The 22,771-nt window shown below is 45.1% G+C and overlaps 1 protein-coding gene across 2 annotated transcripts in view; it reads left to right on the forward strand.

Moving 5' to 3' along the window:
* Window positions 1-22,557, forward strand: part of LOC119033258 (spectrin beta chain, non-erythrocytic 1) — a 94,205-nt gene extending 71,648 nt beyond the window's left edge. Inside the window, exons 22-44 of one of the 2 annotated variants that reach the window (XM_037123121.1) lie at window positions 529-744; window positions 844-1,263; window positions 2,314-2,516; window positions 2,655-2,745; window positions 2,836-2,982; window positions 3,067-3,330; window positions 4,823-5,047; window positions 5,338-5,427; window positions 5,525-5,803; window positions 6,377-6,507; window positions 6,717-6,921; window positions 7,015-7,389; window positions 7,493-7,579; window positions 11,011-11,168; window positions 11,505-11,643; window positions 12,130-12,214; window positions 12,324-12,520; window positions 13,049-13,149; window positions 13,385-13,439; window positions 18,683-18,885; window positions 19,441-19,614; window positions 20,222-20,264; window positions 20,961-21,170. In XM_037123121.1, the coding sequence (XP_036979016.1) occupies window positions 529-744; window positions 844-1,263; window positions 2,314-2,516; window positions 2,655-2,745; window positions 2,836-2,982; window positions 3,067-3,330; window positions 4,823-5,047; window positions 5,338-5,427; window positions 5,525-5,803; window positions 6,377-6,507; window positions 6,717-6,921; window positions 7,015-7,389; window positions 7,493-7,579; window positions 11,011-11,168; window positions 11,505-11,643; window positions 12,130-12,214; window positions 12,324-12,520; window positions 13,049-13,149; window positions 13,385-13,439; window positions 18,683-18,885; window positions 19,441-19,614; window positions 20,222-20,264; window positions 20,961-21,170 (4,098 nt within the window). Of the gene's footprint in view, window positions 1-528; window positions 745-843; window positions 1,264-2,313; window positions 2,517-2,654; window positions 2,746-2,835; window positions 2,983-3,066; window positions 3,331-4,822; window positions 5,048-5,337; window positions 5,428-5,524; window positions 5,804-6,376; window positions 6,508-6,716; window positions 6,922-7,014; window positions 7,390-7,492; window positions 7,580-11,010; window positions 11,169-11,504; window positions 11,644-12,129; window positions 12,215-12,323; window positions 12,521-13,048; window positions 13,150-13,384; window positions 13,440-18,682; window positions 18,886-19,440; window positions 19,615-20,221; window positions 20,265-20,960 lie in introns of both variants that reach the window. The other variant, XM_037123120.1, reaches the window with a different exon arrangement.
* The last annotated feature ends 214 nt before the right edge of the window (window positions 22,558-22,771 follow it).

Raw genomic sequence — 22,771 nt, forward strand, 5'->3', positions numbered from 1 at the left:
ACCGAGAGAACGAAATGAAATGAAATAATCCAGCAGAGAAGCTGAGGTTGGAAAATGTGGAGAGAGACGTCGGGTGGAGCTTTAAAACCTTTAATAAATTAACTGCAGCAGACAGGAAACACATTCTTACATTCAGTGTGATTTACACTTTGCAAACATATGATTATCTCCAATGTCCATCATGGTTAAACTCCCACAAACCCACTTAGAAATCCTAGAAGGAAAACACTCTCGATAACTGCAGAACCTCACTGAGAATCTTCATGTTTTAAGGTTTCTTCAGCATCAGCACCGTCCAGTGACAGTTCTCCATACATCTGTGAGTTCACTGTAGAAAGGAACTGCTGATGGTTAATTCGGCATAGTTTTTGATTAAATACAGAAAATACAGGGGACAAGAACCAGAGCTCCACTTGCAGCCTGCTGCGAACTACCTGACCCCACTGCAGGTTCTGTTTACATACCTAAAGGATCATGGGAAATGTGCTGGTCTCCCTCACCTCTCCCTCGCTGTCCGTCCTCCTCCAGGTGATTGAGTCGACCCAGGAGCTGGGGAACGACCTGGCCGGCGTCATGGCCCTGCAGAGGAAGCTGACGGGGATGGAACGCGACCTGGCCGCCATCGAAGACAAGCTGGGCGACCTGGGCAAGGAGGCGGACCGCCTGGCCTCCGAACACACGGAGCAGTCCGACGCCATCAAGGGACGTCTGGCTGAGATCACTGGCGTCTGGGACGAGATGAAGGTAGGTCAAGTATTAACGATCAGATTATCAGACGGATTTGATCTCTTAAACAAAGAGAATATTGTCTTCAGTCTGAGTATCTGACCTCTGTTCTCTCAGGACACCATGAAGAACCGGGAGGAGTCGCTGGGCGAGGCCAGCAAGCTGCAGCAGTTCCTGCGCGAACTGGACGACTTCCAGTCGTGGCTGTCGCGGACGCAGACGGCCATCGCCTCCGAGGACATGCCCAACACGCTGACCGAGGCCGAGAAGCTGCTGGCCCAGCACGAGGGCATCAAGAACGAGATCCGCAACTACGAGGAGGACTACCAGAAGATGCGGGACATGGGCGAGATGGTGACGCAGGACCAGACGGACGCGCAGTACATGTTCCTGCGACAGCGGCTGCAGGCGCTCGACACCGGCTGGAACGAGCTGCACAAGATGTGGGAGAACCGGCAGAACCTGCTGTCCCAGTCCCACGCTTACCAGCTGTTCCTCAGGGACACCAAGCAGGCCGAGGCCTTCCTCAACAACCAGGTAACCTGTGACGTCATCACACCTGAAGTAGGAACAGTTCCCCAGAGATGTAAACTCCCTCCAGTCGGCTTTGAGTTGTCAGGACGTCTTTTACTGAAGTTAGCTAGCAGTTTCCCCCTGCTTTCAGTCTTTGTGCTAAGCTAAGCTAAACACCTCCACCCATCTGTCTGTGGAGAGGACAGGAAGTCCTCCTGCGGTACGTTCACTCACTTCAGGTTCAGGTGAATTTATTTGCAGTAAAAGACGAGGCGGCCATCTTGACACACATTTGACATCACCGCTGACGACACACACTCCTGATAAAACATCACTGAAGCTCTCGTCGCTCAGCTGATCAGAAGTCAGTCGATGATAACGACTCAAATAAAAAGGTCAAAGTTAGATTTAAAAAACTAAACGGTGCGTGTGAGTTCATGTCGCGGTCACAGTGACCAGCAGACCTCGTCCGGGTCTCACGGTTCATCCTGGTCTCTCTCACACACTCGGCCCCAGTGTGGACACCACCCTTCACCCAGTGCATGCTGGGATTGGCTCCAGCTCGGCCCTGTGGAGGACAGAAGAACAATCAGTTGATTAATGAACGTTCAGAAGAGTAATCAGAGGATTTCCTGCTTTTCTTTGGGTTTGAACTGTTGAAACTGACGTTGTGATGGATGGATTTCAGATTTTAGACTCTGTCCTTCTTCTGGATCTGTGCCTTGTTTCAGTGAGCAGGTCAGACGCTGCCCCCCGGTGGTGGAAGGCCTTCACTACAGCAGCAAGTTCAGACAGAGTTTCTCTCTGAAAGTTTTTAAATCATATTATCAGATAAAAATAAAAGAATTATTTCCTAATTCACAGAAAAAATCATTTTCCACAGAAAAAACACAAACTACAAAAACTATATTTATTTATTTTTTACCTTTGAACCCAAGAAATAACGTTATTAGTTTGGATGTTTTGATTCCATCATCATCACCAGGTGCAGCAGGAGGCGCCATCTAGTGTCTGAACATCATCAGTACACACTAACGTGTCCTGTGTGTGTGTGTGTGTGTGTGTGTGTGTCAGGAGTACGTCCTGGCTCACACTGAGATGCCCACCACTCTGGAGGGCGCCGAGGCCGCCATCAAGAAGCAGGAGGACTTCATGACCACCATGGACGCCAACGAGGAGAAGATCAACGCCGTGGTCGACACCGGCCGGCGCCTCGTTACCGACGGCAACATCAGCGCCGAGCGTATCCAGGAGAAGGTGGACTCCATCGACCAGAGGTGACCACAACATCACCAGACTCCCTTAACAAATGTATCAGTTTAGTGAGTTGTTGAGTTGGAGACACTTTATAAACTCTGTGAAACTCTGTCTCTGACTAAAAATGTTGATTTATTGAACTGATTTTTGTTCTGCAGACACAAGAAGAACCGAGCGGCTGCCAGCGACCTGCTGACGAGGCTGAAGGACAACAGAGACCTGCAGAAGTTCCTGCAGGACTGCCAGGAGGTGAAACACACTGAAACACAACTCAGGATACCTGCAGCAGCTCAGTGGACGGTCCTTAATTAAACTACATTGTGGTTTCTGTGTCTCCAGCTGTCCCTGTGGATCAACGAGAAGATGCTGACAGCTCAGGACATGTCGTACGACGAGGCCAGAAACCTGCACAGCAAGTGGCTCAAACATCAGGCCTTCATGGCCGAGCTGCAGTCCAACAAGGAGTGGCTGGACAAGATCGACACGGTGTGAAGACGAGCGGACGAGGAGAGAAATGATCTCTGCTGCAGCGTCTGCAGTCGGAGCTGAACACTGATTTCTGTGTTTCAGGAGGGGAAGGCGCTGATGGCAGAGAAACCAGAGACGGAGGCGATGGTCAAAGAGAAGCTGGCGTCCCTGAAGACGATGTGGGAGGACCTGGAGTCGACCACGCAGACCAAGGCCAAGTGTCTGTTCGACGCCAACAAGGCGGAGCTGTTCACTCAGAGCTGCGCCGACCTGGACAAGTGGATGGCCGGCCTGGAGGGACAGCTGCAGTCCGACGACTACGGCAAAGATCTGACCTCCGTCAACATCCTGCTCAAGAAACAGCAGGTGAGGAGCCGAGCGTCGACACGAGCACTAACGAGGTCGGCTGACAAGGTTTCTGCTCCTTCTGTTGTCTCTCCAGGCTGCGTTCAGACATCAGAACCTCCTATAAAATCTCAGTTTGACAGAACAGTTTGTCTCCTGCTGAGATCCAGACCTGAAGCACAGCTTAACATTTATTAGTGATGCTGTGAACTGAGTCCAGCTCGGCTCCTCCCACTGCTGCAGACTCAATCTGAAGTCTTAATGAGGCCCCGAGATGTGATTATCGTTATTTCACAGCAGCTGATTGGTCAGATTTGATCAAATCAATCCAAATTAATTGGCGTTAACTTTTGTTTTTAAAAGCTTTTAGATTCCTGAACAGAGTCTCGTCTGGTAGTTTACAGTCATGCAGGGAGAGAGAGCAGACTAACCACGCTTTACATAACACACACACTCACACACACACACACACACACACACACACACACACACACACACACACACACACACACACACACACACACACACACACACACACACACACACACACAATTTCATTAAAGTGTCAGCTGTGCACACACACACACTCTCTCTCACAGCAGTTACATAATCTTTCATTTGATGTGTTACGAGGAGGAACTCTGTGTGTGTGTGTGTGTGTGTGTGTGTGTGTGTGTGGAGTCTGTAGGATGGTATTTTCAGTCTTTTCGAGCGGCTTCTCTTCTCTTATCATCTGTCTTCTCTTCAGATCTGTGCTGTAACATCCTTTGAGTGTGTGTGCACGCGTGTGTGTGTGTGTGTGTGTGTGTGTGTGTGTGGGAGAGAGAGAGTGATGAAGTGTTAGAGAGAGATCATTAGTGGAGTGTTTGATCCGTTGAGCAGAGAGGAGTGAATCCTCTCCTCCTCCTCCTCCTCCTCCTCTTCCTCTCTGTACCAGACTCCACCTGATTTTTGGAGGTTTTTAGTCTGCAGCCTGTTTCAGGCTGTAATCACGTTGTCTGGCTGCTCGAGTCGATCGCCAATCTTGTTTCCGACCTTTTGATTTGTAATATCAGAGACGTTGAGACAGATTTCCACGCTGCTGAAGAAGAGGAGGATGATGAGTCGAGGCCTCTGAACCGTTGCTGTCCTGTACATCCTGTTTTTTTGTGTCTCTGTTGGGATGAGATTCTTCTGTTCAGCAGAATTTAATTCTTCATTATGTTTTATAGGTTTAATTTGAAATGCTATTAAATTTTTATAGAATATTTTTTATTATTATTACAATTTTGTATCTCTAACAACATTTTTTTCAATTGATTTCTTCGTCATAACATCATTTTTTAACGTATTTTTTTTCATTTCTGCTTTTTTAAAATTTAATTTAGTAATTTTACTCTTTGCTTGTCCCGGAGCTTTCAGCTGCGTCTCACTGTCTTCTTCACATACATAGCTGACAGTTAATCAAACTACATTCACTGAGGGAGACACGCTCCAGTGCTTCCTGTCTGACCTGTGAACTGTTCTCCTGCAGATCCTGGAGAGCCAGGTGGAGGTGCGTCAGAAGGAGGTGGAGGAGCTGCAGAGCCAGTCTCAGGCCCTCAGTCAGGAGGGGAAAGGCTCCGAGGAGGTGGACGGTCAGAGGATCAGCGTGGAGAAGAAGTTCCACTGCCTGCAGGAGCCGCTGAAGAAGAGACGGGACAACCTGATGGCCTCCCGCGAGATCCACCAGTTCAACCGGGACGTGGAGGACGAGATCGTAAGTGGAGCGCCGACCTTTGACCTGCTGCTGATACAGGATCAGCTGAATGATTCAAACTGAAACCCGCAGAACTTCTGCACGTTTCACAGAAAAGCTTTCATTTATAGATCCATGAAACAGGAACCGGTACCTTGTGTTTTAGAAGGGAAGTAGTTCTGATCTGTCGGAGGGAAACAGCCGTGATGTCATCAGTGACAGAAGCGTCGCAGCAGCAGAGACTTTACATTATCTTTACATTACGCCACAGACCAGCGATCTAACCCGTCTGTCTGTCTGTCTGTCTGCAGCTGTGGGTGGAGGAGAGGATGGCTCTGGCCACATCGACCGACCACGGACACAACCTGCAGACTGTACAGCTGCTCATCAAGAAGAACCAGGTACACAAACACAGACACACACCTTCACTTCACACCTGGACTTTGCTGACGAGCTGCACGTTGAACTTCTTCTCTCTGTGACCTCTGACCCTCACAGACCCTGCAGAAGGAGATTCAGGGTCATCAGCCGCGATTCGACGACATCTTCGAGCGCAGCCAGCACGTCCTGCGGGAGGACAGCCCGACGGCCGAGGCCATTCGCCAGCGGCTCGCCGAGCTCCAGTCGCTGTGGGAACAGATCAAGAAGGAGACGGAGAAGCGTCACGGCCGGCTCAGCGAGGCCCACGAGGCCCAGCAGTACTACTTCGACGCCGCCGAGGCCGAGGCCTGGATGAGCGAACAGGAGCTCTACATGATGTCAGAGGAGAAGGCCAAGGTGAGGTCACAGGACGGTGTGTTCAGGTGTCGGTCCGTGTGAGTACAGAACCTGGTTCTTTGTTTTAGTTTCGGTTCCTCGGTCGGATGGTTTCTATCACAGACTGTTTCTGCTCGTCTCTTCGTCGGCACACGTTGTGATTTAAACTCTGTTAACTGATGGAGGCGATCGTGGATACACCAGCTGTGAATCTGATCAGAAGGTAGTTTAGTTTGGGTTGAACAGGTGAGACTTTACAGATCAAACCTTTAGTGTTTATTACGTCTCTGTCTGTAGTCGGCGGAGACGACGAGGCTCTTATTGATTCTGTTCGTCTCTCACTTTGTTTCACGTCTCTTTCTCCCACGTCGCTCGTTTTAATCTGCTTCTCTGCTATTTTGATCCTGAGAACATTATTATTTCTGTCTCTGTTTTCATGACTCTGCGTTTTATTGTCCTCTCTCTCTCCGGCTCTCGTGTCTCTTTCCTTTTTCTTTTACATTCCCAAACCTCAGCTCCTGAAACTGATTCGTCCTCTCGTCAGGGATTCTGTCTTTCTGTTTTCTAAGACGTTTCCGTCTGCGTGTCTTTCAGGACGAGCAGAGTTCGGTGGCCATGCTGAAGAAGCATCAGATCCTGGAGCAGGCGGTGGAGGATTACGCCGACACCGTCCACCAGCTGTCCAGCACCAGCCGAGGCCTGGTGGCTGCCGAACACCCCGACAGGTGAGGAGGAGGATCCACAGGTGTAGCGTGAAGTTAGGATGAGGACTGTTTCTTTCCTTTACTTTCTTTACTCACGTTTGTTTGTTTTTTTTCTTTGAGCAGAAATAAAGAGGGGGACATCTTTTCTAATAAAAGTAGAAATGAAAGTCTAAGATGTGAAGAAGGACAAAGCGAATTAACTGTAACTCTTCTGTCTGCTCGTGCTGCAGCGAGCGTATCGGCATGCGTCAGTCTCAGGTGGATAAACTCTACGCCGGCCTCAAGGATTTGTCGGAGGAGCGTCGGGGGAAACTGGACGAGCGTCTGCGTCTTTTCCAGCTCAACCGGGAGGTGGATGATCTGGAGCAGTGGATCGCTGAGAGGGAGGTGGTGGCGGGATCCCACGAGCTGGGGCAGGACTACGAACACGTCACCGTCAGTACAACACGTCTCTTTACATCCTCATGACGCGTCGCTGAGTCCTGGAGAGTTGCTTTGGTGTTAATCTAAATGTTCTTCCTTCTCCAGATGCTGCAGGAGCGTTTCAGAGAGTTTGCCCGTGACACCGGGAACATCGGCCAGGAGCGCGTGGACGGCGTCAACCGCCAGGCGGACGAGCTGATCAACAGCGGCCACGGCGACGCCGCCACCATCGCAGAGTGGAAGGACGGCCTGAACGAGGCCTGGGCCGACCTGCTGGAGCTCATCGACACCCGGACGCAGATCCTCTCCGCCTCCTACGAGCTCCACAAGTTCTACCACGACGCCAAGGAGATCCTCAACCGCATCCTGGACAAACACAAGAAGCTCCCGGAGGAGCTGGGCCGGGACCAGAACACAGTGGAGACCCTGCAGAGGATGCACACCACCTTCGAACACGACATTCAGGCGCTGGGAACTCAGGTACAGTGAGAGCATCAGGGAGGATTTAGAGCTTTCTGTCTGCTGTGCTGATGCCCGAGTGTTCCACCCGTCTGAATCTTTCCCTCCACCTGTTGGATTTCAGGTGCGGCAGCTCCAGGAAGACGCGGTCCGCCTGCAGTCGGCCTACGCCGGAGACAAAGCTGACGACATTCAGAAGAGAGAAGGAGAGGTGAGCTTCAGCAAAACAGAAACCACACCAGGTTACTTTGAATTCAATCAGTAAATCTGAGTTTCAGTCTCACGTTTGTGAACATGTGAACACTTCCTCGTCTTACTGATTGAATTGAAGATGAATTGTTCGGTGCTGATGTTGATGACGTCTGTGAAGTGATGGTCCTCATGCATGCTGCACTGCTGCTGCACTAACTCTGCGCTGATCGCTCCTGATCGGAGGAAAACAAAGCGCTTTAATTTGCTGGCGGTCAGATCTGCTTCCAGACAGAAGAATCTGCTGTAACATGAATAATTAGCTCGTTCGAGGTTGATAAAAGATGCCCAAATGTCTAGTTCTGTTCTTTAAGAGACTTATTATAACTGAAGATGATGAGCACATAATAAAGTCTTACAGGGCATGGTCAAAATACTGGGAACACCATGAGGAAGCTAATGGTTCTGTAAACAGAGAGCGTCAGTGATTCTTATGAAAACACTGGAGACTAAAACTAAAACAGGAAAATAACTTTATTAATGTTCAAGTGTTTTATATATAAGCAGGTCTTTAAGTTGATTTAGGTGATTCTTGTCTCCAAACCAAATATCTGAGGCTCAAGTGACTTCCGACTGTGAACACAGTGGACCGAGCCACCGAGACGTCACCCACAGGTTTCTGAAGGTGCTCCTGTACAAAGAGGTGGAGCAAATTTAAAAAGTCAGCAAAGTCGTGTAAAGATACCTGAGTAACCCAAACTGCCAGAATATCTGACTGCACATCAACCACGAGAAACAAACCAGAACCAGAACCAGAACCGGAGTTTGTGTTCAGCACTCAGCAGATGCTCAGTTTCCTCCTGTGATTCTGCAGAGTCACTGTAGTTTCCACAGCTTGTTGCTGCAGACAGGTCGAGAAGTGAGAGTGAAGATGAATCAGCTTCTTTAATCTCAAAAGTTTAGAAAAACAAACTGGACTCGGAGTGTTTTCTCCTCCTGACACACCGACACACCGACACACGGCTCAAACACGGGTTATTACGTTTGACAGTCAGGTAACACAGAACAGTTCTGGAGCTTCACAGTCAAACAGAGTTGCAGAGTTCTGCTGAACAGCTGAAGCAGCTGAGACTTGATTTAAACCAGAGAAACATCAGACGTCTCCATCAGCTCGTCTGCTGTGATCACAGTCTGCAGCAGAGAACACATCACCAACTGACCTCAGATCAGATCTCCTCGAGCTGACGGTGTAAGTGAATGGACGAGCTGTCTGGAGCCATTTTATGTTGTTGTGGTTTAAGTCAAGTCTCAGCTGCTTCAGCCGTCGTTCAGCAGAATGTTGCAACTCTGTTTTACTGTGAAGCTCCAGAACTGTTGACACCAAACATTTGTCTCACTCCTGTCTGTCCTCCTCGAGTGTCCTCATCCATCTCTGTTAACTCTGTTTTACATAAAAACTACTTGTCTTCTGGTTCTGTAAACCACGACTCCACCATTGTTTTGGGAAACAACATAGATTTGACTTCCACCGCGTCGGTCAGAGCTTCTGGTCTCCGGACAGTCGACTGTTGATGATGATGAGCACTGAGTGTTTTTGATGGCGTTGTGTTTTGACCATTCCCTGTATGTCCATTTCCCTCCACATCCTCCCTGTCCACCCAGAAGAGAAAGGGAGAGGTGAGACTCCGTTTACCAAAAACATTGGCTTTGCATCAGCGTTCATTTTTGGCTGCAGTTTTAGAATTTCTTGCAATACTTCAACTAAAATGTTGATTAATTTTAGCAACATTTTAGTCATTTCCATGCAGTTTAGTTCTGGTCCAGTCTCCAGTCACAGACCTGGTGATTTATAAATGCCTGCAGGGTTGTTTTATATCGACCTCAGAGCGCTGTGTGGGTGAACGTTTACACAGACGTCGACTCAAACTCATTGGAAAACTTACCTGATGCTGCATGAGCTCCAATAAGTTGTAAACTCCACCCACCTGGGCCTCTGAGGAGGTTAAAACAAGCGCTACAGGTAGTTTGGGTCTGTTTGGTCGGTCAGTGTTAAAACCTTCCTCTAGTTCAGCTTCTCTCAAATCAGTTCAAGATCCATGTGTAGTGTCATGGCTGCCCTCAGCGGTGCAATCGAATGTTTTTGTTCACATTTGCTTAAATTTAGTTGCTTCTTTAGCTGCCGACGAGTCGCTGCCTGCAGTCCTGTGAGACGTGTGTCCATTAACTCTAACAGCGTCTCAGAGTCCGATGGGTCCGAGAGGGAGGGGAGGGATCCGTGTTAATCACCGGAAACATTTCATTCTACCTTTACACCTGAAATATCAACCCCAGTCATTCTGCAGCTTGTGAAGCTCAGAGATGCTTCGACTGTTCGTTTGTTTCTTCTGCACCCTGAAACCAGCCGGTGACGTGATGTGTAGGTAAATTCAGTCACTGTCATCTTAGACTGTTAATTCTTAATTATCTATTCACAAACATTCATTATCTCCACATTCCCATGCTGATGGACAGTCTGCTTCGGGGTGAGGAGACATGAATGAACTCTGAATGCTAAATCAGAATTTATAGACATCTGATGAATTGTTGGAGAGCTTGTAGCTGTCTAACCAAAGTGTCTGTGCTAATGATCTCCACCGCCTGGTAGCCTCACTCGCTCACTTAGCTAGTAGATGCTAACAGATTAATATCACTCCCTGGTATTTAGCTTGCTAACCGTTAGCTGAAGTTGGAAGACTAAACTCTGTTGTTGACGTAACGTAAACTTCACAACGAGCTGCTTGAGACAGCAGGACATGAACATGTTGGTATGAACCTTTATATTTAGTTATTAGAGCCAGCTGTCTCTTTCATGTCTGATTGCAGACTTAAAATTTAGACTAAAAAGACAAATTAAGAGTTTAAAATCCTGCACCAGATCTGCAAACAGTGCTGGTAATGAAATGTGATTTACTGACCTTCATGAGCACTAAATTAACCTGTAGTCTCAATGATCGCCGCACTATAAACAGCCTATTGTCATGTTGCCCTCCCCGTACGTACTGGATGCTTTTGCCTCTATTTGAATGTGTTGATTTTATCTGCTTGTGTCCCATTTCTTTCTGTCCCCGGGCTGTTTTGCTTCAGTACAGAACCTGGACGCGTGCGACTGACTGCACGATCGTTACAAAGACTGAATGTAAACGATGGTGTCGTCTGCATAACGACAGACACAGAAATACAACTAAACCTGAAAACAAGAAAACAATGAATATAAAGCATGTTTCAAAAACGAAGACAAATTGATGAAATCATTGTGAAATTAATCAAGTTTGTGATCAATCGGCTCTCAGATGCTTCTCTATAGAGTGATCAGAAGAGATCAAACCTCAAACTAGATGGTCGTCTGAATGAAACCAGGTGAAACTGCGAGGACGTCTGTTGGTTCTGAACTGTCTGTCGTCTCGTCCCTCTCAGGTCCTGGAGGCCTGGAAGAACCTGCTGGAGGCGGCGGAGGGTCGCCGGGTGAAGCTGGTCGACACCGGAGACAAGTTCCGCTTCTTCAGCATGGTGCGCGACCTGATGCTGTGGATGGAGGACGTCATCCGTCTGATCGAGGCCCAGGAGAACCCCAGGTGAGGACCACAGGTCATCCTCAAGTTGGCATGAATAAATAGGCAACGTCCGATTCCACACAATGAATGAAGGCATCAAAACCATTTGGTTACGTTGAGGAAAAGATCCAGACTTTAAAAACATCTCTGCTGACTTCGGCTTCACACCAGATTCAGAACCGGGTCTCTCGGGTGAAGTTTTGTGACTTAAACGTACAGATCCAGACCTTGTTGATCACTTTGTACCTTTTGGGATTAAAAGGTGTATTTATCTTCACTCCTGTCTATCAGCCTGACTGCAGCAGCAGGATGAGCGTTGTTTTGGATCGTTGATTTGTGTTTCTCGATTGATTTCAGGGACGTGTCATCGGTGGAGCTGCTGATGAACAACCATCAGGGCATCAAGGCGGAGATCGACGCTCGCAACGACAGCTTCACCGCCTGCATCGAGCTGGGAAAGACTCTGCTGGCCAGGAAGCACTACGCTTCAGAGGAGGTGGAGTGTAGTTTGAAAGAAACAGTTCCCTCAGAAAACCCTCAGAAAACCCTCAGAAAACCCTCAGAAAACCCCCAGAAAACTCTGTGTATAAAGATGGATTCATTAGATTTGAACTGAAAACTTATTCAATCTAAAACTGAAGACAGTTGGACTTCATCTTCTACATCAAGTCATCTCTGACTTTAGTTTCCAGATGTGCAGATTTCATCACTTTGTTTTGTGTTGACAGAATTTTACAGCGATTTCTTTCAGTATTTCGTTTTGAATTCAGATCTTTAACCGTAGTTGTCAAATATCATCAGCAAAAATCACAGCAGCTGAGTTTGGTGCCAACAGTGTCTTTTAAATGGACGATGAAGTAACGTTCAGATTAAACAGTCTTTGATTTCAGGAAGATGCTCGTGATGTTTTCTACGGTGTGATTTAGATGGTTTGATGATGTTTTCATCTTTAACTCTTCTCTTTAATGGTTTCTGCCCTCAGATTAAAGAAAAGTTGCTACAGTTGACAGACAAGAGGAAAGACATGATTGACAAGTGGGAGGACAGATGGGAGTGGCTGAGACTGGGTGAGTTCAGTCAGGACGTCAATTACAGAACGAGGATCATCTGTTGAAATCAAACCTGGTGTAATGTGAAAATGTGTGTGTGTGTGTGTGTGTGTGTGTGTGTGTTCAGTCCTGGAGGTGCACCAGTTCTCCCGGGACGCAGGTGTGGCCGAGGCGTGGCTGCTGGGTCAGGAGCCGTACCTGTCCAGCAGGGAGATCGGCCTGAACGTGGACGAGGTGGAGAAACTCATCAAACGCCACGAGGCCTTCGAGAAGTCAGCCGCCACCTGGGAGGAACGCTTCGCCGCTCTGGAGAGGCTGACCACGGTGAGACAACACAAAACACACGAACATTTGTATTTAAGGTTGGATTTACTAACTGAATTGTCTCCGGCGTGTCCCTGAGGAGCTGCAGCACTCAGCACCTCTTTACGTTTTATTCACACACGTCTGCAGAGAGACGTCACACTGCTGAGCTTCAAACAGCAGAAACACTTTCAACAGTTAGTCGTCGTGTTGGCGTCACATGAAGTCGTGGAGATATTAGACCAGATAATATTATGTAACTACATGATACTGTGCTACAATGTTCTGATACAATCATGAGCTGATAATCCTCCCAGTAAATTAGCAGCCACGATGACGAGGATCTGAGCACAATATTCATTTTTGTTCTGAGTTATATAACTGATTTCTGTTGAACTCCATCTGCATTATTATATCGTCCAGAACCGACTTGTGAATTTAGGAAACGTGTAAATTCACGTCTGAAGTTTTCTTGTATGATTTCTGGTGAGTGCTGCTGGAGCACGAGTGTGTTTCTCCACATGAGGCTGAGTGTGTTTGTGTGTCCAGATGGAGTTACTGGAAGTGAGAAGAGCGCAAGAGGAAGAAGAGAAGAAGAGACAACCTCCGGCCGCTGAGGCCGAGCCGGGCGACGCTGCCGCTCAGCAGAGGTCAGAGTGAGAGTATAACACACACACACACACACACACACACAGAAGGAATGTGTGACCTCATCGGGCCAGAAGTCTGAATTAAAACACATTTTTAGTTTAAAGTCAGAATTGTGAAAAATGTGTGTATTTTTTTTAGTGACCCGAATCCTCCCCTGTAAGTTGTGTGTTTTTTGAGAAGTGTGTCTGTGTGTGTGTGTGTGTCTGACTCTTTGTGTACTGTGTGTGTTTGCAGGGAGGGTGAGCCGGTGTCTCAGAACGGGCTGCCGTCCGATCAGGAGTCTCCCAGGGTTAGTTATCGCTCGCCTGCCTACCAGAAATACAGCAGCACCCTGCAGAGCCGCAGGCCAACAGCAGCACCCTGACACACACACACACACACACACACACACACACACACACTAACCTTTGACCTCATGTAGACACACACTGTGATGTCGTGTTGTTTCCCTCGTCACTCTTCAGGGAGCCACACATGAATATGTCCGTGTTCATCGTTTGCTCTTCCTCTTCACTCATTAACAATTTCTTGGAGTACATTTTATTTTGAAAGGTGTCACACTCCTAAATGTATCTTTAACTTAATGACGATCGCTTTGTTTTTTGAATGATTAACATAATTACTTAACAAATGAGGCAGGCAACAGGAAGCAGTGAGACTGATGGAAAATGAAGTCTTAATATGTGTGAGAGGACCAATCAGCCTCCTCGTGGACTAACTAGTGAGTGAAAGTAGCGTGTCGCTGTGGTGGAAGGTGTCCACGTCCACCTGGATCCTCCAGCACGGAGACAGACGGCTGTATCGTCTGGGTCTCGACCTGAAGCTTTATAAAGAAACATCTTCAAGTTAAGTTCAGTTTACTGCTCACTTACATCTCTGAGTGAGAATATCCTGAATTTATCCACAAAGGTCCGATAGGTGAGGCATGGAGGATTTGTCAGTCACACCAGAACTGAGACGAGAAGTGAAATAAATGTAGTTTCCAGGAGAACTGCTCCTTTAAATGTTTTGGGGAGAGATGTGTGATGTTTTGTACATTTTCATTTCCCCTGAAACGAAGATCCAGGTGGATCCAGAAACATATTCAGTTCTGTTTCTGCTTCATAAAAGTGAAAGAAGCTTCCTGCAGAGAGAACTGAGCAGCTGAAAGTAGCTTAAATACATAAAAACATTAACGTCTCCTTTCAGTTTGTTGATTCATCACTTAGAATATTAACTTTTAATCCCTCTCACACATTTTCTTAAACTTACCAAACATTCCTTTCAGACTGACATGGTTCACTGAGAGAAATCAGAAGTAGACTCGATGGACCGGAGTGTTAAACAGAAGCAGCACATGAGACACGTGAACACAAAGTGATGTTAATGACTGAAACGTTCAGTGTTACATGTTGAATCCTCGTCTGTGTGACTGTGAGAGCGACTGTGTTACATTTATATGGGACCACAAAACACACAAGAAGCCACAACTGTGTTTCCATCATTCCTCCGTTCACTTTCCTTCTTCCCTTCTTCCCTTCTTCCCTCTCAGCTCGACGCTCCCGTCATCCTCTCCCCTCAGCTGTTAATGTTTCTGCTCGTTTACGTCATCATTTACAAACTCACCTTCTGGAACATGAACACCTGAGAAGACAACAAACACACAACCGTCACTCTGAAATCAGGTTTTAAAGTCACATTCACTTTTAAATCCGTTCTTCAGTTCAAGTGTTTTGGCCTTAAAAACATTTCTGTAGATTATATTTATCCCTTGAATGTAAATGAGGGCGTCGTCTGCACAGCGAGATAGACGAACAAAATAAAACAAAACATAAAATCACAGCAAATATAAATCATTTATTCATCAATGACGACAAATCAGCAACAATTTCTCTCAAACGTATCGAGGTCATTGTCAAATAATTGATGTCTTACTTTTATCATCTTAAAATAAAGAATTTTAAGCTGCAACAGAAGAATCTTTATTTTATTGTACAATTACACAAAGTTTAGTTTGATCATTCTCACCAACAATCTTTAAATTGTTAAATTTTAGTCACAGATTCATCAAGAGTTGAATAACAGAATGATAAACTTAACAGTTTGTAAACAAGTGAACATTTTGTCTTAAACAAAAATAGTTTCTAAAATAGAATTATAATGTATTTGTGTGTCGACAGCTACTTGGTTGAAGTTACGTCATAAGTGACCTGCAGTAATGAACTCACACTGTATTTACCTGCCCAGGTGATACGTACGTGATTCATAGAGTGCCGTATGTTTACCACCATGTGTTCATCACACATACGACATTCAGCTAACAGCACACACGTTTCTTCATGTAAAATTGATTAACAAATAATCTTCTAAGCTGTGTATGGATAATTATCAATGTTTTGCATTATTTTCTGTTTTGTGTACAGAACTGTTGCAGGAAAAGTAGAAATTATAATTGTTTGAGTAAACAGGTTAGAAATAATACAAAACGTTCTTTAGTCTATATAATTAACTATTTTACCAAAAATTGTTTTGTTTTTTCATAGTACTATTAAAACATCACCTGTAATTATGCATCCAATTATTAACTGAAAATAACATTTGTCAGAATTGACCTTAATTCATTCCTAAAGAATATTTTTGGGAATGAATAAATTCACATCGTCGGCGTACAGACTGACCGTGTTTACATCGTCTTCAGAATCATTCCACAACTTCATGTAAAACTGATCATCAATGGATCTACACACATCTACACATGTCCCTGTGTGTGTGTGTGTGTGTGTGTGTGTGTGTGTGTCACTGTGACTTTGTACTGTACCATCATTATGTTTGGTCTCTGTTGTTTTCACGGTTCATTGTTAACGTCTTTATTTCTCTTCATGGTTTCTTTCTGCATGTCCATCCAGCTCCTTCACACTAACACACACATTCCCCAATAAACCCTGTCAGAACCAATCGGTGCCGTCAGACCCACTCTGGTTTGTCCGTCCTTGTGTTATCCATGTGTAGTTGTCACTTCTCTTCATTCACAGTGTTGTTGTTCATGTTTTTGTTGCATGCTGCCACCATTATTAGCATTTCAGTTGAGTTTTCTGTCAACGTTGTTTTTTCTTCATCTCATGCTCTTCAACATTTTCCACCCCGGGGCTGTCGACAAAACCTCAACACATTTATATACTCAGAAGTTTAACTACCATCACCAAACTAACATATATTATTTATCATATTTTGGAAGGAAGGTGCGTCTACATAGCTGCTGCTGTTTCCTGATTGTTATTTTAAAGCAGCGAAATGTGACCTTACAGAGAAAGAGTTGACCCGATACTGTCAGTCCAGCTTCACATTTTACATCTGCTAAGCTGCAGAAAAATAGTTTTTAATTTGATTCAACTCGTTAAGTGGTAATCAATAAAACATGTAATGATGAAAGTAGAATTATGTGACATATTTGTCACATAATTCTACTTTCATCATCATAAACAGCAGCAGGACATCCAACACATTACAGTGTTTGGTAAAGACGCACATCATCTATTAATTCTGCACTGTTATCAGGAAACAGAAGCGACATTGATCAGAGCTCAGATCAGATCTCACCACTGTTCGAAGTTTCAAAGAGATATAAAGACCGTTGAGATTTGGTTCTTTCAGGAGTTCAAAGTACTCAAAGTCAGAAAGTAGTCAGGAATACTTGACTAGCTTTAAGTTCAAGCTCATAGAACTGATCCAGACCAGAACCATTTTACAGTTGCTCCAACACTTTAAAACACCTATAACTCCTCCAAGAACTGTTTATAGTTTGAAAAACTTCATATAAAATATCTCTGGATGGATCCAACCTTTGTTTAGCTGTCTGAAAAAGTTTTTAGATGTTGTCCGACCTTCATCCAGCCCTCCGGATCAGTCGAGACCTTACGGTTTCCAGTAAACTCTCACACGATTGGTCGAGCCTTCATCAGTCTGTAAATAAACGCTGCCAGGATCGGTCCAGCTCTTGCAGCCCTTCAGTTAACGCTCCCAGGATTGGCCCGACATAAAGAGCGTCCCGGTTCGTCCAGCCCTTGAAGAGCTCAGTAACAGGGTAATAAGCATCCGGTTGGCGTGGGTGTGGTGTGAAACAATAAAATCTGTTCTGATACTAGGCCAATCGCATCTCCCCTCACCAATAATGACGCCCAGCAATGAGTTCCAAGCAATTTTGTGGATAATTGTTTGAGAGTTGTGTTGTGTTTTGTTCCTCCCAGCTGCTGGCTTCTCCCTCCTCCCGTCTGTCTTCACTCTGTCCACCATGTTGTGTGTTCTGAAGTGATTGTGTGATCTGTTGTGCATGTTCTTAAACCAGTAATCAGTGCATGATCAGTACCGTGGTACCGCTCCGTGTCTTTTCTAATCAGTTCTGGAATCCAGCGCTGAGCTAACGCAAGTTAATGCTGACAAACAAAAAGCTTGAAAATGCTTTAAAGGCTGTTTAAGGTCGAGTTCAGCTGAGTGTCTGAGATCAGCTGCAGCCTGTTAGTTCAGACTCAAGTCCACATCTGGTCTCTTCTGGCTCCACGTTATGAAATCAACACTTGTTTAACTTGACGTTGACATCTATAATTAACAGTTTAAGACTCTGGGCTCAACACTGACATGTATTGGGGTGTAAATGATTCATACTTCTCAGAGGTTTTGGAGCCGGTCCAGTGGATCTCCTCAGCTGTATCATGATCCTCTGGGGCATCAGAGTTACGTCCACTAGAAGTGTTTCTGTCTCTGACAGGCTGAAGTCGTTATTCAAAACATTTCTGACAACATCACAGGATCGTTCCTCACACAGAGACCTTTATGTCAAATAATAGGATTTTTGTAACACACGTCTGGTTCAACGGTCTCAAGACGACGAAGCTCAGAACGAATCTACAAAGAACGGACAAGACTTGATTATCTTGTTCAAGGATCTAATTAATGATAATATCATTAATGTTGTCAGAGAGTTTGAACTGTCAGAGACAAAGACCAGCGACTTTAGTGGACATAATGTGACGGATGCAGTTGCTGGACGGAGTATGAATCATTGACACACAGAAGACTAGAATCTTGATCTGTTTCCTTCCAAACTTTATCTGTTCAGGTTTCTAAAATGTGTCTTATTTTATTTACTGTATATGACAGTTTGAATATATTAATGTCTTTTCTTTTGGGTAGTTGGACAAAACCAGGCAGTTGGAAGTCAGAACTGTTTCTTTGACTGACTAAAGATTTGAGACTTTCTCATGACTTATTAGTTACATTACAGTTCAAAACAAATCAGAATTGTGTGTTTATGAAAGTGAGGCAGAGTCATAGTTGCAGATAAATACCAAAGAAGAAGTTTCAGCAGCGTCTGTTCACTGAGAGGACTGAAGTGTTTCCACAGCCTGTGATTCTGCTCCGCTCCGCATGCTGCAGCTCTGATACGTCTGATTTACAGCTTCTGTCTGAGAGAGATCTTTAAAAATGACTTCATGTGATCATCATCATCATCATCATCGCTCCTCGGCCGTCCTCTGACTCGTCTCTCTTCTGTTTCAGGATAATGTTGAAGGAGGCGAGCAGGTGAACGGGGTGTCGGAGCCCAGTCCAGCCGGGTCTCCCGGGGCGTCTCGCAAGGGCAAGGCCAGCCAGGCAGCGACGCTGCCGGCCAAGACCCAACCAGACGCCCCGACGTCCCAGCTGGAGGGCTTCCTGCACCGCAAGCACGAGTGGGAGGGGCATAACAAGAAGGCTTCGAGCAGGTAGGACTCACCTGGTGCTGGTCAGACATGCCAACTTCTGAGATTCGACGAGGTTCTGCTTTAGGTGGACCACATGACGGGCTTCATTCTCATGACTTAACTTCACACTCAGAAACCTTCAGTACAGAAAGTGTCTGTTCTGAATGTTTACTGACTGTAGGAGAACTCGTCAGTGTGCTTTAAAAACCTGTATCAAGTGTTTTGGCTGCTGTTTTTGAAATGTCTGGTAAATTCATCCATTCACAGACAAATCAGATATAAAGTTTGGACTTTAAATGATCCAGACTGAGATTTTAGGTTCTGCTGAATCAGATGTCATCTAAATGAATACAGGAGAGTCAGACGATCCAGAACTTGTTTCAGGTCTTTGAGGGTTAATCCACATGGATCTGTTTGAACACAGTAAGAGATTTTTAGTTTAATCACTTCTGTACAATAGAAACTCCCGTCACGGAGAGTTTCAAACTGAGTAGACACAAACTGAGTAGAATCTGTGACGCTCTCTGCTGTGGAGGAATCGATAGATGATCGGACTCTCGCTGCGTCTCTCTGCAGGTCGTGGCACAACGTGTACTGTGTGATCAATCAGCAGGAGATGGGTTTCTATAAGGATCAGAAGAGCGCCAGTCAGGGAATCCCCTACCACAGCGAGATCCCAGTGAGCCTGAAGGACGCCGTCTGCGAAGTGGCGCTGGACTACAAGAAGAAGAAACACGTCTTCAAACTCAAGTGAGCGTCCTGACGGCGGACCCGGTCTGTTTGATGATGACGACAGTGAGCTGTGACTTAGAGCTTAACTGAGGGAGTGAAAGTATAATTAGATATTCTGTTAGATAGTCAGGTGGCTGTAAAAATAACCTCCCTCTCAGAGTCATAACGTGAGTCACATCGTAACATCACTGAGCATATGAACCCAAAACATCTGTTTGAAGATTCAGTGTGACGCATGTCAAAGAAACGAGCCTCTGCTGAACTCCCCTCAGAATCTCCATGTTTATCGGTCTTCTTCAGCGCCACAGTGATCCAGTGACAGTCGTCTGTGTTTACACCCTCCGGTCATATATATGGATTGGATGGTCTCCATTTTGTCTAACGGGGGGCCACAGTGTCAGACTATGAGCCGAGATAACAGGGATGGAAGACATCCAGTACAACCAATAATTATTGTTTTAGGTCAGGAGAACATCTGAAACTGAACCTGACAGTAACTGGGCCATAAAACCCAAACTAGTACCTAAAGGGGCTGAAAGATTCTCGGTACAGCTGCAGGGTTTGTGTGGATCAGAACTTATCGATGAAGCAATAAGGTGGTTTAACACGTTCTCTAACTTCACAGGATTACTGACGGGAACGAGTATTTGTTCCAAGCCAAAGACGACGTAAGTTAAAATCTCCTCACCATCATTTTACTGAATCCTCCTCCACGTCTCTGCTCCAGTAACTGTGTTATAGTTCTTATATTAACAACATTATTATCACTGTAACACACAAAAGATCACATTTTGTTTGACATAGATTTTTTAGTTTTCATTCATTTTAATTCAGTTCAATTATCTTTTGTCATTTTATTTTAATGCAGTTTTAATGTTTATGTTTTAGCATCAAACAGTTCTTTTATGTATTTATTTATTTATCTATGTATTTAGTTATTTATTTATTTATCTATGTATGTATTTATTTATTTATTTATTTATTTATTTATTTATTTATCTATGTATTTATTTATTTACTTACTTACTTGCTTATTTATAATGTTTGAATCTCTCAACAATGATTAACTTTTATTCCCGTCAGTAAAAGTACATACACAAATAATGAGTCATTCCATAGAGTTTATTAATATATTATGCTGAATAAATAAAGAATGAATCACATTTTTTAAAAGTTAAACACTAAAAGTTCTTGTTTACATCATTGTACATTAATAAACACTTATTGTCTTTATTTTGTTCAGGTTCATCATATTGTCATCAAACGTTAATCAAATGTTTGTAAACTATTTAAATGATAATGAAGCCGTCACCATGACAACAGTTACTCCTCCTACCAACCCCATCACTTCCTGTCTCCTGCAGGAGGAGATGAACACGTGGATCTCGGCCATCTCCACCGCCATGTCGGGCGACAAGGTGGAGGTCACCCCCAGCAGCCATAGCACGCCCGCTCCCGCCGCACGCGCTCAGACGCTGCCGGCCTCCGTGGCTTCAGTGACGGCCGAGTCCAGCCCGGGCAAACGGGAGAAGGACAAGGAGAAACGCTTCAGTCTGTTCAGCAAGAAGAAATAGACGCTCCTATTTCCCTCCTCCTCTTCCTCTTCCTCTTCCTCTTCCCCCTCCCCTTTCCTCCTCCTCTGGTGCTGTTTGGGGTCGCTCCTCATTGTCGATCCATCTTTGGTCAGATTTGTGTTGAAGATGTCAACTGACCGAGTGTTCGAGTCAGATCGTAGCAGCTGATACTGTAACAGAACGACTGCTCCAGATGTAAATGGTTTAAAATTTAATCGTCATAAATTGCAAAGATAATAGAATAACAGCAGCGTAACAGGATGAAGAAGAACATCCTTCGTCACCACATTCAGCTCCTCACAGACGTGGACAGTTCCTACAGTATCCTGCTGTCGAATCAAAATCCCAAACAGCCGTTCTCTCTCTCTCTCCCTCTCCCTCTTCCTCCTCGTCTTTCTTCCTCCTCTTCCTCTCAAAGCGTGACTCCAGCATGCAAGCTCCGAGCCAAAACTCTCCACTCTGTGCCTATCAACCGTCCGGTCTGGCTCAGAGCTACAGTTCAGCTACAACTCACCTCCTGTTTCCTCTGTTCAGTTTTTGTAAGATAAGGAGCAGGAAAAAAAAAAGTTTGGATTTGAAGGAAATAGAAATTAAAATGGGGTCTGCAAAACGCTTCAGGCAGCTGCTGTCATCCAATCAAAACCCAGAGTTTGCCGCTGAACAACAACACGTAGAGGAGTTCCCTCCATGTTCCTGTTTCTTCTTCTTCTTCTTCTTCTTCTTCTTCTTCTTCTTCTTCTTCTCGCTATTATTTGTGTTTTTCTCTCCGTTTGGTTTTTCTTCTTCTCTGCTTTCTCATCATCCAGCTTTCTCGTCGACTAACTGCCTTCTGTGGGTTGTGTTTACGCTCCCGAGTCGTCTCAGTTTCATTTTGTTCTGTTCTGTTTTTACTTTTGGGAAGTTGTAGGTAGTTCCTGTTTAGGGTCCATCCTCAGTTTTTTTGCGAGGCCTTGTCTTTGCAAGATGACGTGTATCCCTCTGTAGTGGGGAAAACTGAGACCACGGTGGGGTAAAACTCTGAAATTACACCTCTCACATGTTTGTGATCTGAGCGGAGAAACTTTGGGAAAGTTTTAAAAAAGTGCAGAATGAAGTAGAAAACACACATTTTGTGCACTGAACACGTGAATAACTCTGCTCTGCTGTCGGCTGGTTAATAATCCTCCTGATGTTTCGGTGCTGTCTAATTCCTGCAGCACTGCAGAACCAACAGGACGCAGCTGTAATTTGGAGCGTTACCCTGCGGTGCTTTGAACTGTATGTATAACTTGTGTATAACAAACTGTTAAAGAATAAACCTGTGTTTAATTTTCACCTATTATTGTTACTACTAATAAGACCAACCGACCGTCATAAGCTTCGTTTGATTAAACTCTCTGAATCCTAACGACGTGTACACTTAACAAATCTAAATGAAGGAGCTGTCGAGCCGGCGCTGATCCGCCTCGACGGGGAATAAATAACTAAGACCAGTAAGAATGTTTGTTAACTCAAACTTTAAAAAGCATCCAGTAAGTTTTATTTTCTACTCTTTACATTTTGTTTGTGAGACTTTTACTTTGCTGTTAGTTTCCTGGAAAATGTTTTTGTTTCCTGCCGTC

The sequence above is a fragment of the Acanthopagrus latus genome, chromosome 15 (assembly GCF_904848185.1).
Source record: "Acanthopagrus latus isolate v.2019 chromosome 15, fAcaLat1.1, whole genome shotgun sequence".
Taxonomy (NCBI): Eukaryota; Metazoa; Chordata; class Actinopteri; order Spariformes; family Sparidae; genus Acanthopagrus; species Acanthopagrus latus.